At 36.1% G+C, this 17,361-nt stretch overlaps 1 protein-coding gene across 3 annotated transcripts in view; it reads left to right on the forward strand.

Annotated features, from left to right (window-relative positions):
- The window catches only part of FGF14 (fibroblast growth factor 14), a 621,633-nt gene that overhangs the window by 491,521 nt on the left and 112,751 nt on the right, over positions 1-17,361 (forward strand). For all 3 annotated transcript variants that reach the window (XM_061170732.1, XM_061170734.1, XM_061170733.1), the window contains one exon: positions 5,727-5,830. In XM_061170732.1, coding sequence (XP_061026715.1) covers positions 5,727-5,830 — 104 coding nt within the window. The remainder of the gene's footprint in view (positions 1-5,726; positions 5,831-17,361) is intronic.

Below are 17,361 nucleotides of genomic sequence, written 5' to 3' on the forward strand. Positions count from 1 at the left end.
AAAGTCAAGTAACTACACTGACACGTTCAGGTGAAAGTTGATTACATGTTTACTTTGGAAGTTTTATCTTTATTAGGCCTGTAGCTTCTTAATGATAACTGGAAATTCAAGAGCTACAAGGATTAGTTGTTTCAAATAATAGAAATATTATTTTTCAAATTCTTTGTGTTCAACAAGAAAAGATAATATCTTTCTTTATAGAGAGAACATGAAGGCTGTGTGCTTTTAAATGCATTGTACAAATTGTTTATTTGATAAAATTGGGTCTGTGCTTTTATTTATTTATTTTTAATTAAAAAGCCACCCACTTTCCCTTGTTTTAATGTCTGTCTTCATTTTACTATTTCTTTATATATAACTTTTCTTTGTATTTTTATTCTGGTGCCTGCCCCTCTTGTTCAATTGTGTTTTCCTTTCCCATTTTCTGTTCATACTGGCCTCTGATTCCCTTTAGTTTAGCACATCAGTTCTAAAATAGACACACTTTTTATTGCTCGGGAGAATTAGTGAAAAGCAAAAATTTATTTTATTAGAAATATTTAATCACATATTACTAGTAGATATGAATGTTTTCATTGATTTATCATTTATCCTTCATATACAGAACATCATTCTATGGAAAGAAGGAGGCTTTGAATACATATAACCAAATTATAGATTCTTCCTGTTTTAAAGTCTAGTAATCAACTGTTGAGAAGCACTGATTCTGAGAGCAGCTAATGATATAGACTATTTTTGCATTAGGTGTTGCTAAGTGAAATATCAATATTTTCCCAGCCATTGTGTTTATATTTTAGACTTTGGACATCGCTTCATTTTTTATTTTTCTTTCAATTTTAAATATTTTCTTTGTTTATCTACATTCTCCTCCTATTCAGTGTTTAATCTTTTCCTCTCTTTGTTTATATTATGTCATCCTTTTGTACTTTAAATTTTTCCCTATCATATTTGTTCATTGATTTTTGTTCGCTTTATTTCCTCTTTTGATTTAGAAAAAGAGAAGGTAAAGCAATTCAGACACAGGGAAGAAAGAGAAGACATTTTAATTCATAAGACTGATGTCAAACATTGTTTACTTTTTGGGATTTTGCTATTAGGTTGAACTTTTAAAATCATCAACACTTGACCATCTTTGACCTACAAAAGATGTCAGTTTCTTCTGATTCATGTTAATACATATATATCTGCTCATTTTCCCTTCCCCACTTTTAACTCCTTACCCATTCTTTGACAAAACGCATTCTCTTTTTCTTACATCTTACGGTCATGGGGGTCATGGACTTTAGAGATTCCTAAGTTCTGATGTCTTCAGTGTTCTCTGATTTTCTTCGGCCAGAATCTAGTAGAGCACGAGAACAGGTTTTCCATAACTATGGTTATGATAAGAGCTATGACACTCTGATTTATCAGACTAGAGGTTGATGCCATCCATTTTGACAAAAGTTTTCAAGAAAGGAAATATACTATAGGCGTATGAAAATGCTGCTTAGTTGGACTTCCTGGAAAAATAATTTCCTTCAAACAAATGGTTTATGAGTTTTTTCCCTACCTTCTCCTTTTGTTTTTGTAATGCCAAACAAATTGGTTATTTTTCATGATGGAATCAATATCGAGTTAAGAAGTGTCAAGTAGACACTGTCTTTTAAAAGCATATTGCTTCACAATTGAGTAAGCAGCACAATATTTCCTAAATTGTGAAAGTACAGATGTAGACATTATACACACACGTGATTATATCTGGTTATCTGCATAATATTAAACAATAAACTGGAAAGCTGAGATAGTAAAAGATACTAGATCTTCTGTTCCTGAATGTATGAGGCTTCTTTCCTCCTATTGTGTAACTGCACCCGAGGAAAAAGAATCTCTGGGTGGCTCGTGAAATCCTTTCTAATCCCCTTAGATACTGGTGAGGAATAGTTCTGGGAACCAAGCAGGAACAGGAGCCCCAGTGGACAAGCAAATCAGAACCAAATCAGAGTGACCTCACTAGAGGGACTTAGATTCCTATGCAAAGATCTGGCCCAGGGTTTCTTTTCTTACAAGTTACCATTGCATTTTATGTGCCCTTTAAGCCAGTTAGGTTAGTTTCTTTACCATTTCAACATTTGCAAAGACAAAGCAGAACAGAATAAGACAGTCTGAGATAAATGTTTCCTTCTCAAAAGGTTATAAAAATTGTATGACTGTAAAATTTAATAAAACTTGGCAGATTGTAGCAGCTTTATAAAAGCAATGGGAATTACTAATTAACTCTACTTTTGTGTACTATCACCATCTTAATTGAAAAACACAGGTTTTTAGGATGAATTTTAAGATATTTTCTTTTCTCTGGTTTATCACAGTAGCCTTCTACTCCTAGGGAAATCGTTAGCCCTGAAAAGTGTTCTTTAGAAATGAGGGGTGAGCATCAGAGATGCTGACAGACAGACAGGTCCTCATTAGAGCACTGCCCTTTTTGCTTGAGGAAGGCTATGATGTAATAATTCACAAACACATTCCATTTTTTTATATTTCTCTGAATACAAAACAAGGATTAGTCATCTATAGATAGGAAAAATAAAGAGAAATAACCTACACGTCACCCTGATGCCATCCCAAAAGTCATCAAATGACAAAACTGAGGCTTGAATCTTCAAATTTTCGTGATTTGAGCTCAATAAATAGCCCGCTACTAAATATGAGATTACTTAAAACTAGGTAAAGTCAGAACCACCCTGCTCAGCTTCCTTTGTCAAAAAATTTAAATGTGTTGGAAAGGAGAAAGGCCTGCAGGTGAACCTGATACTAATGTCCTCCCAGGCTTAACAGCCTGAGATCTAGAACTATCTGGGCAAGAAAATGGTTGATGATGGATAATTGGTCCTAATAGAGAGGTACTGGAGCAACTCACCTGCTTACCTAGGCTTGCACGTGCCCTGGAAAGATCTTTCACAAAAGGTAGTGGGCGCCTGGGTTAATTCATCACCACACTCATTTTCCGGGGTGTGTTTCTTTAAAATTCTTAGAGTTTCCCTTCTATCTACTAAAGGTCAGCATTACCATGACTATGGTATTTGATTAGGGAGTGGTTTTCTTCCCCAATTTGCTTCTGGGGATGCCCCGGGGGTTTTCCTGTGCTCTTAAACTTCTTTGTCCTCATTACCAGATACTTCAAGCAGAAGAGGACTATAGAAATATCCATATGCAATAACTATTGCAAGATCAAAGCCTCACACAAACCAATCCCTCTCACCTTAGAAGTTCCCAACCTGATAACTTGCTGTTTAAAAATGGCCGGTCACTCACAGTGCCCACTCCCCAGACAGGCCTTAGGAAGGTGGTTCTCACCTTGGCTGTAGGTCAGGGTCATTTGAGGAGCGTTTTTTTAAAAAAATTCATGATGCCCTAAACCCACTCCCAGAGACTGATTTAATTCCATTGGTCTGGAGTTGGGCATGGCCATCCTATTTCACGAATACAGCTAGTTTTAAAGTGCAGCCAGGGTTGAATGAAATTCACTATTATATGGAGACTGCAGTGTTCCACAGAATGAACAATGTAGCATGGACATCTTCATTATTCTTACTCCCCTAGGTCTTGTGCTATTGCTTTATAATTATGTTATATACAAGAAGAGTGTAAAAACGTAATGATGTTTCATTTAATGTGGGTATCTGTGGTTTTGATTAGCGCCATGGTTCAGTCATGGTCAGCTCTGAATAGGCTTCCACATTACAGTGGTTCTATGGATTCACTTTCTGTTTTCATCCTGTAAATTGTAATAACTATTATTATAATTATTATTCAGGTCCCAACCAAAATCCTGGGGAGGGAGACAGTTTTTTTTTAGTACAGTCATTTTAGACTATCTTCTATAATTTTACTCTTTCCCATACTGTATTATTTTAGTGAGTTCATGATGCACTTACCTTCTAGGATTATTCCATCTGGCCTATACCAATTATATGGCACCTACAAATACCATTAGATATGTATGAAGGTTAGAATAATTAAGTTTGAATAGGTTAGGATAGAATAGTTTGCATGGACAGATGTACAATTATGGTTTTCAAAAAACACTTTTGCACATAAATCAGGAATTACCCTATGATGCCCATCCTTTCAAAATATAAGGGAGATGGGACAGTTCGGGTATTATAGAAGACAGTGAAAATGGCCAATGGCTTTCTCCCATGAAGAAGGAATACTGAGAGTTACCATGACAAATACTCAATAAATCCACACTCACGTTTAATATTAAATAATAGAAATAAGCAAGCATAAACCTTATTCCTCCATAAGGATATCATAAGCCCCTAGAATCCAACAGAAGACAATCCAGTGTTAGTTTGCATCATGAAAGCTAATATCCACCTAACCATATACGCCCCTGAGTGTTCTTGCAGGATAATTTTCTAGGGCCATGGCCTGCCATTTTCCTTTCATCATCTGAGTAGCACAGACATCTTGAGATCTCAAGATCAGTAATATGTAATAATTGGAAGAGAGGGTATAATTTCCCCCTACCCTATTCAGAGAAAACATGTGCCTTGGAATTAAATAGAACACAATTTAGAAAGTCCATTTAAAATTATGCACTGAGTAAACCTATCGATTTAAGTCAAAATTGCCCACATTTTTCAAGCTATGTATCTTTTGTGGAATAAAGGTGAGAGCCTTAACCTAAGATATTTTACTTGTACATTTACTTCGACATTTTAGTGTTTTCATTGCCTCTTCTGGCCTGGTTCTATTACTTAGAATTAGACTTGAATTAAGAACTTGAATGGGAGCAGATAACCTCCCATAATTAACAGTTATCTTATAAATGTGTCTCTGATAAAATCTCCAAGATCATCCAGCAGTTATCACCAAGAATGGTGCTAGAATACCCACTACCCAGACACATGTAACCATGGCATGGAAATGCATTATTAAGGATGTTAAGACCTTTTTTAAAAAAAATCAGTGATAACATTGCTGTCTGCACAATGTGAAATATACATAAAAATACATTTTTGTCAATAAGAGAAGAAACAGAACATGGAAACATGAGTTTTTATCTCTTAAGTGGGTAAAATTGAATACTTTTCCCTCTTTGTTTTAGTTTTCACTCATAGTTTTATGAAATATTAATAAAGAAAATTATCTATGAAATTTGCATGCCATTCAGTTTGATTAGTTCTTTCTAAATTTAGCACATTGGCAGGTGCACATCATTTCTGGGCTCTGCTGGCATATCATGTTGGTTCTGCAAGAGTAATTTAGTTTTGGAATTACCTTTTAAACTTCTTGCCTGTCCTACATTGCAGTGATGAAGCAAACCTTCTACTTAAAAGACCAGAATAAACACTCAACTTGGGCTCTTAAAATTCTGCTCTTTCAGAATCTTCGTAGCTTATTTCTTTTGCTATCAAACGGTGTCAGAGACCGTGATACTATAATCACGATTACAGGCTTGATTCTAGAATCACAGTTACAGGCTTGATTCTGTTTATTATGCCATCAGTTCTTCAGAATGCTATAGGGAGACTGCTAAGATCTGTGAATTGGAGCTCAAGTGCAAATTTTACTTGTAACAGAAACTTCTTAAATAGAGAAATTAAAAGTTAATGAATTGGAACTTCTCAGAAGGTTGTAACAAGCATAATGTTTCTCAGATAGAACAAATGAAACAGAGAAAAGGGATGGGGATGCTTTGCTTCTTCCTGCCCTTTGGTGACAGACTGTCTTTCTCTTAACAGCACTGTTCAACCTCATACCAGTGGGGCTGCGCGTCGTGGCCATCCAGGGAGTGAAAACAGGGTTGTATATAGCCATGAATGGAGAAGGTTACCTCTACCCATCAGTAAGTAGCATGCCCAAGATATTGGCCATTCATTCAATGTCTGCAAAATAGCGATAGCATCAACCACAAAAATGAGAAAGTTCTGTCTCATGACTCTCATTTTTGCTTTAGTATTTGACCTTTACTGCAATGCTGTAGGAGCTATTAATTCATTAATCAATGTTTGATAATATCAGTGTATCAAGTGGAAGAGTTATATCACCTCTTAAAATTGTGCGTTTGCATATTTTTATATGTCCCAGTTCATAGAAAATTGAGCAATTTTGAAAGCATTGATATTAATATAATCTTCTTCTACTGTTTAGAATTGTGCTTGTCTTAGGGGGTTTCTTGTAAAAGATTATTTTATAAAAAGAAACGGAAGAAATGTGAATTCTAAAAAAGTAAATTTAGGAGAGAGTAGTTCTTTTAAAAATGAGAATTCAGATTGAGTAAATGCTTTATTGGGAAAATAATTCTAATATCAAAATGGATATTGCATTTAAATTTAAGCAAGTGTCGGTTTTGTGTTAATGTGTACTAGTAGCTGGGCACCTTCTAGCCTCTTCTGGAATATTTACTGTTTACAAATAATTCATATCCAGATATACTGTATCCATATATTATAATGCAGTTAGAATTCATATCTGTCACAAGTCCAAGCATTAGAGACTTAGATGAAAATACTTCTTTCCACTATCCCTTGAGCAAAAGTGGATAAAATCATGGAGCCTCAAAGAAAATTCTCTTATTTGGGTTTGCATGTCATCTTAGTATAAATTCTTTAAAACTCTGTTGTTGTTAAATATCATCATCAAAAAAACCACGTGTAAACATACATACATTTTACATACACACACACACCTAAAACTTAAGCAGAGACGAAGCATTCTCTGGGGCCTCCCGTGCAATGTGATATATTTTCTTCAGCAAATCCGGGAAATCCTGTCAAAGAAGATGAAATATGAGCTGCAGATTCCCTTCATGGTGAGCTGGGAAATGCTCTTGTCCTTTGGAACCTTCCTCCGCCTTCCCTGAAGGGTGTTCCTGCACACAGACCTGGGCCCTACATTATGCAAATTGCATTCTGTTTCACAAGATGAATATTCAACATATTGGGAGCAAGAGGAAGCTAGAATTCCCTATCTCCCCTTTAGGAAAAATTCGATTCAGATAAAGATCATTTTCTAGAGATACCTTATTTCAGATAAAAGTCAGTTTCATCGATTTGACATTTGTTCTGTTATTTTTGTTTCTTTTACCCGCAAGTAATCTCTGAGATGCCTAAACATTATTGGATGCAGTTTCTGCCATAGCTTCTAGTTCTGTTTCTGCTGATGATTTTATCATGTTGTCCTGCTCAGGTATATGCATTGATGTCAGGGGAAATGTAAATGTTTGTTCGATCTTTTTGCTTCTGAGATGCTTTCTGTTTTCTTGTGATGAAGTTGCACGTGTATGCCGTTTTTTCAAAAGGTAGAGAATATCAGCGTATGTGTCTTAGCTTAAAATCCAAGTGCTGGTTGTGTTCAGTGCAGTCTAAGTGGTGCAGCGAGAATAGAGTGAGGACAGAGCTAACTGCCCAGTCCAGTCCTCGGCACCTTAAATACGGCCTTTCCACCCAAAACTCAGATCTGTGGGCAGCACCTGCCCTAGGATTAGTCCCAGGAACACCATCAAGCTTTTTATCTGACCCACTGTTTTCTACTCTCACCTTCCAGATTCTCCAGGTACTTGGCTTCTGTGCCTCCCTTTTGGTGTCTTGATTCTCTGATTTGCAGGTCTTGGTTTTCTCCTCTTCTCATTTTTGACTCTTTGCTCTGAACCCAGGACCTGGTAAGGAGCGCTCTATTCACCCAGCCTTACCCTAAAACGTCCCCTGCCCAGGCCAGGCCCTTAGCATCCTCAGCATCTTGTAGGAAAAGGATTTAGATAAAAATTGAATGTGATTTCCAGTTTTTACTAATATGCTACGGTTAAAGTGCTCTGTTTATTTCAAGGTAATGAAATTTGAACTTCAAATATTTCAGGAAAAAAGAATGTTTTCCCACATTCAGTCCTTTATTCCATAATTAGTTTCTGAGAGCCTACGAAAATAATAATCTAGACCAACACAATATAACAGTTACTATAATATGTAATAATACTAATGGTTAATATGTATCTAGTGCAGTCTGCCTAGCACTGTTCTAAGTGCATTACAGTCTTAGCTCATTTAATTCTCCCAACCAATTAAGCAAATATTGTTAAAATGATAATACTGATGAACAGAGAGCTTAAGAATCTGTGCGGTCACCCAGGGAGTAGACAGAGAAGACAGGATTTGAGCCTTATTAGTCTGACTCATTAGCTTACATTTTTAACTGTTTCACTGTACTGCTCTCATGTGCCAAACAGTTTTCATAATATGGTCTGGCACCCATTCTAAGAAGAAGTTATAAACACAAGATGATGTAATAAAAATCTTTAGAGAATTGTTACCCAGGGAAGAAACTTAATTTCAATTATTAAGAAGTATCATTTGAAACATAATCTGTTTCGTTTGGAGATTCTCAAATTAAAAAATCGTAGAAAATGATATTTATTGGAGGAAAGGTTGATATTATATACTGGGTGCTTAATATTCTTAAAATGTATCACATGTAATGTTTGAGCTTAAATTTTTAAAGCCGACATGGTTAACCCAATTAAGAAGTTTTGAACTAAGTTGAATAACTTTTTGAAAAGGAAAACTCCACTCAAGCTAAGATTTACAGAAAAAAGTTAATGAAGATTGAAGTCCGAGAAACGAAGGAATCTGTTTTAAGCTTATGCCCACTTTAAAAAGATCAAATTAGACTAGTGTCTGATATGAGACCGCTTTTATTGAGGATCTATACATTTAGAATGTAGGCAATAAAATACTCCGATCATTCAAAGTGAGTTCCATTAAATGAAAGTCACACTAGGGGTCTGACTTGGAGTGTATATTCCTCTATTTGTATTTCAGGAAGTAACTCTCATAATCCCTTGCCATCCAAATAAAGATATTTAATTTGTCAGATAATTCCACCTCAGGGGGATGAAAGAAGGTATCTTGACTGAGATGTAAATAATCACATTTCCGATGCTGAAGGCACTTGTTCCCTGTGGAATCTCTTCTTCAACATGACAAGAGTCATTTCTTTTGTGGTCATAATGATTGTAATATGTTTCTTGAAGATGCCTCTCAAGAGATTTGATGTTAGATACAAACAGTTTGCTTGAAGATAGAATACAGGCTGCATGGTCACAGAATAGAAACTGACAAGGAAATACTTTTTTAAAGAATTAGTTTAAAATGATATTTAGGAAAAATGCATGTTGACCAACTATAAACTATTTATAGTGCACTTGTATTTCTGTGCCCATGGAGTGATGTGTGAGTTCTTTGCTCATCCCTGATATCCATCTTGTCTCTGAATAGCATCTCTGGACATCCATCCTCAGGAAACTGGTCACTATTTATCCCAGTGCTGGTGGGGTACCCTAGCCGTGCCTCCCAGTGTTCTGTTTTTCTTTAGGTACCAGGCAGTACATGAGATTAATCATGTAATCTGAGCTACAGTGACTGTCACTGGCCATCACTATCATTGCAGGTGAGCCAAGGGCCTCAGTAGCCTCTGATGACTGCTCATCCTGGGGACCAGCCTTTTGTTCTTTGATGTGACCCCTGGGAGCCGGGAGGCAAAACTCTAACTGAGCAGGTTTCCATTCATCTGGTTACACAGAGGTGCCCCTTCCATTTTTCATCTTTCATTCTTCATCTCTCTGAATGGGTCAATTTCTTTATCTTAAAAGGTGTATTAAATTTGAGATGATTGTTAATGTCTTTGTTATTCTAAGAATCTATGACTCTATATGCATGTTTTTCTGCACAAACAATATCTCACACCTTTTGAGAATGTATATATGTGTGTTGTGTGTATGTGTATATATATATATCATTCGTGTGTATCTGATTTGTGTGTGTTTCAGTGGAATTACACATTGTGCCTAAATTACACACACATTTATTTACATGATTACAGTTCTGGTCAGAGTGTTTCTATTTCTTTGTATGAAATGTTAAATAATAGTTTTAAAATTTACACCTATTCTAAAGGTTTACTTACCATGCTGAGTATATATTTCTTTTTTTATCAAGTTTTCCTATGGTCTCTTCCACATTATGACTCAGTTGGATATATCATCCAGGCTCAAAATGGCGATTATCCTTTCTTGGTATTTTGGCTCAGATTATTTCTAGTAATAAGAAAGCAAGTATAGTGCTTCAGTTAATTTCTCTCCAGCGTTCATGTAGTTCCTATGACCCTGAATACTGATGCACAGAATATGATTGATTATGACAAAGGCAAGAACGCCGTCATTCTACTTAAAGTCACTTACCAGAAGGAAAAAACAATTTAGAAACAAAAGCAAATGGTAGACTACATATAACTAATTTTAAGTTGTCTTTGGACAAAAGGAAAATATGAAACATCCTATTCTTCTATTGTTAGGTTGATAGTAGGCAATAAAAATAAATAAATAGATATTCAGGCTATCCAAGTTCCAGTGCCATTTTATGGAATTTGGAGGAAGGAATTGAGGTTGAGATGGAGAAGATACTAATAGGAAGAAGAGAGAAAAAAAAAAGAAGTGAAAAGAAAAGGAGATAATAAATCAGCAGTAGGAGGATGCATTAGGCGGCATTGGGGAAAAGGGGGAGAAAAGAAAGAGAATGAAGGGAGGATGGGAAAAGGAAACGGCCAAGGGAAGAAAAGGGGGAAGATACATCACAAGGAGGGGAGAGAGGGCAGGTCATACCTTCACTCCCTCCATCACATTCCTGGAATTCACCTGACTCCTGGCTCCAGCCTCCCACTATGGGGAGGAGAAAACAAAATCCTCCTTCTAGAAGCACAGTCTGGAGTTTCCAATCACACCTAAAATATTTTTTCTTCTCTATCCCCATAACCACTTTCACCTATTTCCCCTTCCAGAATGGTAGCTATGCCTGGTTAGTATTATAGCCATATTTAACTTCCAAAGGATTATACCTGTAAGAATGAGTGGAAAGAGGTGAGTGGCAGTGTGAAAACCATTGCAGTAGTCCAGGTGAGGGATGCTGAGTGTATTCAATGGAATATTATCACCCTAAAGCAAGAAAGAAACCTGCCATTTTCAACAACATGGATGAACCTGGAGGGCATTATACTAAGTAAAATAAGCCAGACACATAAAGAAAAAAGCTGCATGATCTTACTCATGGAATCTAAACAAGTCAAATACATAGAAGCAGAGACTTGAACTGTAGTTGCCAGGGGCAAGAAGGTAGGGGAAAGGGGGAATAAAAGAAAAAGAAAGAAAAAAGAGTGGATTAAATAGAAATTGCAAACTGCAAACATGTGTTTTGTTTGGACAGACTGTGTGTGTGTGTGAGTGTGTGTGTGCGTGCACACTCACACACACACACACACACACTGTGATCTGAATGCCTTTAGGTTGGGCAAGTACTCTACAGTCTACAGTTTGGCCACAATGACAACTACTCCTTTTGTTTTTTTAAATTTTTATTGGAGTATGTTTGATTTACAATGTGGTATTAGTTTCAGGTGTACAGCAAAGTGAATCAGTTATACATATACATATATCCACTCTTTTTTTTAGATTCTTTTCCCATATAGGCCATTATAGAGTACTGAGTAGAGTTCCCTGTGCTATACAATACGTCCTTATTAGTTATCTATTTTATATATAATAGTGCGTATATGTCAATCCCAATCTCCCAATTTATCCCTCCCCCCACTTTATCCCCGGTATCCATAAGTTTGTTTTCTACATCTGTGACTCTACTTCTGTTTTGTAAATAAGTTCATTTCTAAGGGAAGACACTATATACACAGTAACTTTGTTTCTACACACATGTTAACTTTGTTTCTGGGCCTAGAGACACTGGTGTTGGCAACCCGGTAATTAAGGGACTGGAAAGGCTGAGAGATATTTGAAAGTATTTCTTGGGGAGTTATGGGAAGAACTCTGCAGTTGTCTGGGTATGGGAGGTGACAGAACCACGGCTCACTCTGGTATGATTAACTCAGAACCTGGTGAGCTGTGATGCTTCCCTTGAAGAAAACAAAACCCAGAAGGAGGGGGGAGCCTGGGTGGAGGCAGATGTGCATTCAGTTTTGGAACCAGGATATCCAGGTGGGTTATAATCCCACTGCTGGATGATGACTCATGCATCCTGGAAGAATCACATCTAAGGGCTGTCTTAAGAATGGTTTGCAGATGGAGAAAGAATTGTTCTGTGATGGATGGTGATTGTTTTCCTTTTCCTGCTGAATGTCAGACAAAGATGAAGAAATGAGGTCAACAGCATCTGCATGGATGAAGTTAGATATTAGAAAGAACATTATTAAGTATCATGACTTCTTGAAAAAGCTTTCTAATATATTTTGCTTGATTTCTAAATATACAGAATCGATAGAGGCAATTTTGGACATCGGGTAGTAGAGCAGAGGACTAGCTGAGTAAATTCATAACTTGTGCCTTTATAAAAATGATGCTAATAATATGGGAACAAAGTATCAGGCCTTTGGATAGTCTTATAGTAATTCGCAATCCTCATTATACATAAGACTTACTCAGATAGCATTGTAAATATCCAGATCCCAGGACATTAACCTAAAAGGTTCCCATTCAGTGAGTTCGATATGCCTCAAAATCAGGGTTTTGAATATGTGTCCCAGGCATTTCTAACACACGTGCCTGAAGGAGTACCCCCTGATAAACAAGGGTCTGCATCACTGTCTCGGGAGCTGTGACTCTGAGATGACATGATTTTATATTTACCATTGCTTTATGATTACTGTTATTGTTGTTATTTACAAATTCATGGTCCAGTTCAAGCCCCTTTGAAGTAAAAGCAGAATGACTGACCGTAAGTAGTGCTCAGCTTTCCCACTGATCAAATGAGCTGGGCTTTGAGGAGCTGCAGAGAAAAGTCCCAGCCGTGATCACTCTGCTCAATCTGGAAAGAATAGGACAAGAAATGTGTCCTTGAGCATCAAGATAACATAGGGAAAGACAGGAATTTTGCTGAGACTTGAGAAAATGAAGTAAGAGAAATAGAAACAAAGACATTGAATTTGCAACTAGTAACAGCTGGTTTGCAAACTTGAAAGAAAACTAGTCTTCACCATATAAAAAGCTCAGGGGTTCTCCCTGAGATGATCAGCCTGGGGCCAGCGTGCTCTGCTGACCTGAAGGGCTGGTTCAGAACAAGGACATCCTGTCAGAGCAGGTTTTCAACGACAACGAAGCTGGGTTGCTTCAGAAGTGAACTCTTTTTAGGATTTTTTTTTAAAAATTACTTATAAAATAAATTTATCTATATTTAATAAATTGTGTATTTTCCCTAAGCCTCTGTTTCCTCGGAGACAAGTTTGTTTTCCTCTAAGCAGGACCTTCCCACACAAGTCCCATTTCTGGAACAAAGGAGGCCTCCTTCTGCCCTAGACGATCAGCAGGTTCCTGGTGCTTGGAGTTTCTTTTCCGAGTCCTGTGAAGAGGGTGGGTTGATCCCATGTGGGCCCACCATTATATAAATTTCTTAACTATACCAAAGCCCCTACACCTCACAAAAATTAAACACATATGTCTGATAACAAGAGTGTGCAAGAAATATATAGAAGATCATCTCTGCTCAGTATAATTGTTCAACACTTAAACATAGGCTGAAGAATCAAGCACTCTGTAGAGATGTGTATAATCATAAATTCATTTATTTGCTCATTCAAATCAACCAGTATTATTGTATGCCTCCCACTGACAGCTATTGTGCTGTATGTGCTGGAGCTTCAAAGATACATGAAAAATTCCCAATTTAAAAACCAACCAACCAACAACCAAAACCCTCTAAAGTCCAATAGATACGAGGAAATCATTCAGAGGGCATCTTGACTAGATGAATTCTAAGAGTCTTTTCTCCTCTCTTCTCAGAACCTGTGATTCCATGATTATGTTTGCACACTTCCTGTCACTCCTTTGATAGTGATGGATACGTAAGAAGTCTTCAATCTGTAGTTCCTGATTGCTTGTTGTTAAGGTGGAATCAGTTTCACCAGCAAATTTTATGAATCTATTCCTTTAGTGCCTTCCTTGTTCATGCTATTTATTATGCATGCCACTTATCTTTTTTCCCCACAAAAAAACATTAAGCATCAGCAAAGAAGATAGGAGTCTGTTAATTTCTCGAGTTAGAATTGCAGAAAAGCACTTATTTACACATTTCCTTTCCTGAAAGGGCATGATAAACTCACAGAGGCAGAACTCGGATATGCAATGTCTGCCTCTATATCATGGTCATATTTACACTAATGGGTGAGTGGTAATGCTGTCTTCACCTTAAAAAAGAATCTCAAGGCAAAAAAGTAAACCCTGATTTCTAGTAAATTGTCGCTACCACTTGAACAATTTAAAGCAAGAGCATGAATAATGATAATTAGAGAAAGGACTTCATTGTTTCTATATGTTCATAAATGATATACTTGTAGTGTCAAAGAAAAAATATCATTGCATTTTGCAATTTTATCCTACTTTACTCTAGGGTGAAAACTATAAAATACTGTAGACAGTAACAAAATTTAGGTTAGATCTAAACGTTTCAATTTTTTAAAAACCTGTATTTGTAGAGGATGGATGGTAGATGGTGAAAGGAGTTTTTATATGTAAGGAATTTCAAAGACTACCTGAAAAATTGAGTCCTAAATCAATAGATAATATTTGAGAACGAACTATCTCTTTGTTTTCATTCTCCACACCATGAAAAAACTTTTGCAAAAAAAACTAAATACATAAATGCTAAGAAGGCCGATATACCGTATAATGAATGGCAAATCAGCTCTAACATTAAAGCAGTAATTAATACTACTAAAATTGGGGGAAAATTGTGATTCTTTAAAAAATTGTTTGTGTATGTGGAACGCCTCCTTATTGAAATTGTATACACCATCCACCCAAGTAAAGTTGAAGGGGTTTGTTTCTGATTACGTATTTTACTTTTAGAGAATCCTTTCTATTTCTGGGAATGGGGTTGTATGTAAGCTACTTGCCAGGGACTCTTAGAACCCATGAACCATGAGTTCATGGTGGGCTCTGAACAGAAATTGGGTGTTTCTCTCAGTTTCCTCAACGCAGCCCATTTCTTAGTAATTTACATTCCATTTCTTAGTTACTGGGAATTAATAAGAAATATTATTTAGAAAATAATTCATAAAAATATGACTCATTTTTTTTCCAGAGAAACTACTATAGTTACCATTACTGAAAAACCAAATTGGCTGTTTTTCTTCACATTATTTACTAAAATTGGAAAAATTGTTCCTATAGTGAAAACTATATTGTTCACATATATAGTTTTTATATATGTGAACTCCATACATTTTAACTTTGAATTATTTCTCTATATTATGGAAGGGTGTTTTGTGCTCTGAGCTACTTAGGGTTTCACTGAATGTTGGCTGTTTGTCTTAACGTAATATATTCAATTTGGATTGCAAGTTCTTGGAAAGGTACATAGTGTACTTCTGAGTAAGGACATAGTAGATCTCTTGAGAGTTTTATTTAGAGTTAGATATTGGTTTTAAGATCTGACAACTACATGAAATGAAGAGATGAGTGACTTGTTAATAGGTACATCCCAACCCATGCAACAGCATCATAATTGGTTGTTATTTGCTGTCCCAGTAGAGAAAGAGACTGAATGGGAACGAGATATTTTTGTGAGGCTTTGGAATTGCTACATCTCTGACAAGATGGAGATAATTTTATTTGGTTATTAATCCTGGATCCAGGGCACTATTTAGCAGAAATAGTTATTTGGACAAACAGGAAACATTATTCTACTTTACTCTTATGCTGGTACAAATAGTACCGAAAGGTACTAGCATGACAAATGGTGAATATTGGTTTATGTCATGAGAGGAGGAGCTTGTATCCATGTCACGTGAGAAATTAGCTGTGAATGCCCTTCACAAGGGCATAATGACAAGGGGTTGACCTTCACTGACTCCCCATTTGTGTTAACTTCTCCAGTTAACTCATCTGTCTCTCAACTCTGAACCCTTTATAACACTGTTTCCACTCTCTAAACCTGAGGCTGAGTGCATAAGAGATCCAGATCCTTGTCATGGCAAATTATTTTCCCTTAAGAGCTGCATATTTATTGTGGTATGGAAACAACTGTATTTATTAGGAGGCATGTAAAATGCTCACAATGCAAAGATGCACATTCATTTGCTAGCACCTCTTCTGCAATCAGTACTTATTACTCATATTATTTTTGCTATTGTGTTAAATGGTAAAAACAAAATTATGTAACTTCAGAAGAAATAATGGCACCTACTGCATTATTCATTATTTAAATATTGCCATTTAACATTTTGCTTTCTATCCTGTAACCATCAATTAATGTTATCAATAGAAGCAATGGAAAAAAATTTTTATATTAAGAACTTGCAATTTAGATAACTCTACCTACCATATACCCAACTCCTACGTTGGTTTTATTCCAATTTCAATTAGAATTCTATGTTTCTTGCAATATTAATAACAGAAAAAATCAACTTTCAAACTGTTCAAAAGTTCTCTAGACAACTTTTACCTAGGGACGAGGTAAGAGGCATTCTCTTAATGTCCATGGAGAAATAAACTAATGTGAAATATCATATTAATATAAAGGAGGAAATTATTAAGAAATTGTTCCACAGGTACCATAAATGGGTTAACTATTTTTCTAATGCAGTTTGAGTCCTTTACAAGACTGTTTTTATAGACTTAGCAAAGCCAAATGTATACCCAGGAGAATAGCAGTGAGCCTTTAATTTAAAATTACATTATGTGAGAATGCTTGTACATTGAAATGGGTAGACAGAAGAATTGCCTTGGGCAGTAGTTCCCTTGTGTTTACCTAAAAAAATCAAATAACACCTTGTAGGAATTTGAATGCAAAGTTCTTATTAATTTTTATGCATCATTTATGCAATAACAATAACCAAACAAAAGGGAAAAGAAACCATGTCAGGAATACGTGATTGTGTCAGACTTTGGTTCTCTGAGCCCTGAAAACCAGTCCTGATTTTATTTTATTCCTGATGGTCAGTCTTTGGGACCAGTTAGAAATTCCTCAGACTTGCTAAACCATTAACTACCAGGACTAAAATACCATGTTATTTAAATTTTTAATGAATAATAACTTCATTAGATATTATGTTCCTGATGTGACTAGGGAAAACTATGGAATGTGGTACATTGTAGCACTTCATTTCAATTATTTAATATTCCAGTCATTTGCTTAACAAGAGACTTTGCCCAAGGGTTTGCTGAAACACTGAATATCTGGCAAATTACTGTGTACTAATTGATCCAATAATGGCATGTTAAAATTACCTTAACCATTCTGCTCAATACTTAATTGTATTTTCTATTGATGTCAGTGTTCTACCTAGAAACATTTTGTCCTTTAAAATAAATTTTTACTCTGGAAAAAA

Source organism: Eubalaena glacialis, chromosome 16 (genome assembly GCF_028564815.1).
Source record: "Eubalaena glacialis isolate mEubGla1 chromosome 16, mEubGla1.1.hap2.+ XY, whole genome shotgun sequence".
Classification (NCBI taxonomy): domain Eukaryota; kingdom Metazoa; phylum Chordata; class Mammalia; order Artiodactyla; family Balaenidae; genus Eubalaena; species Eubalaena glacialis.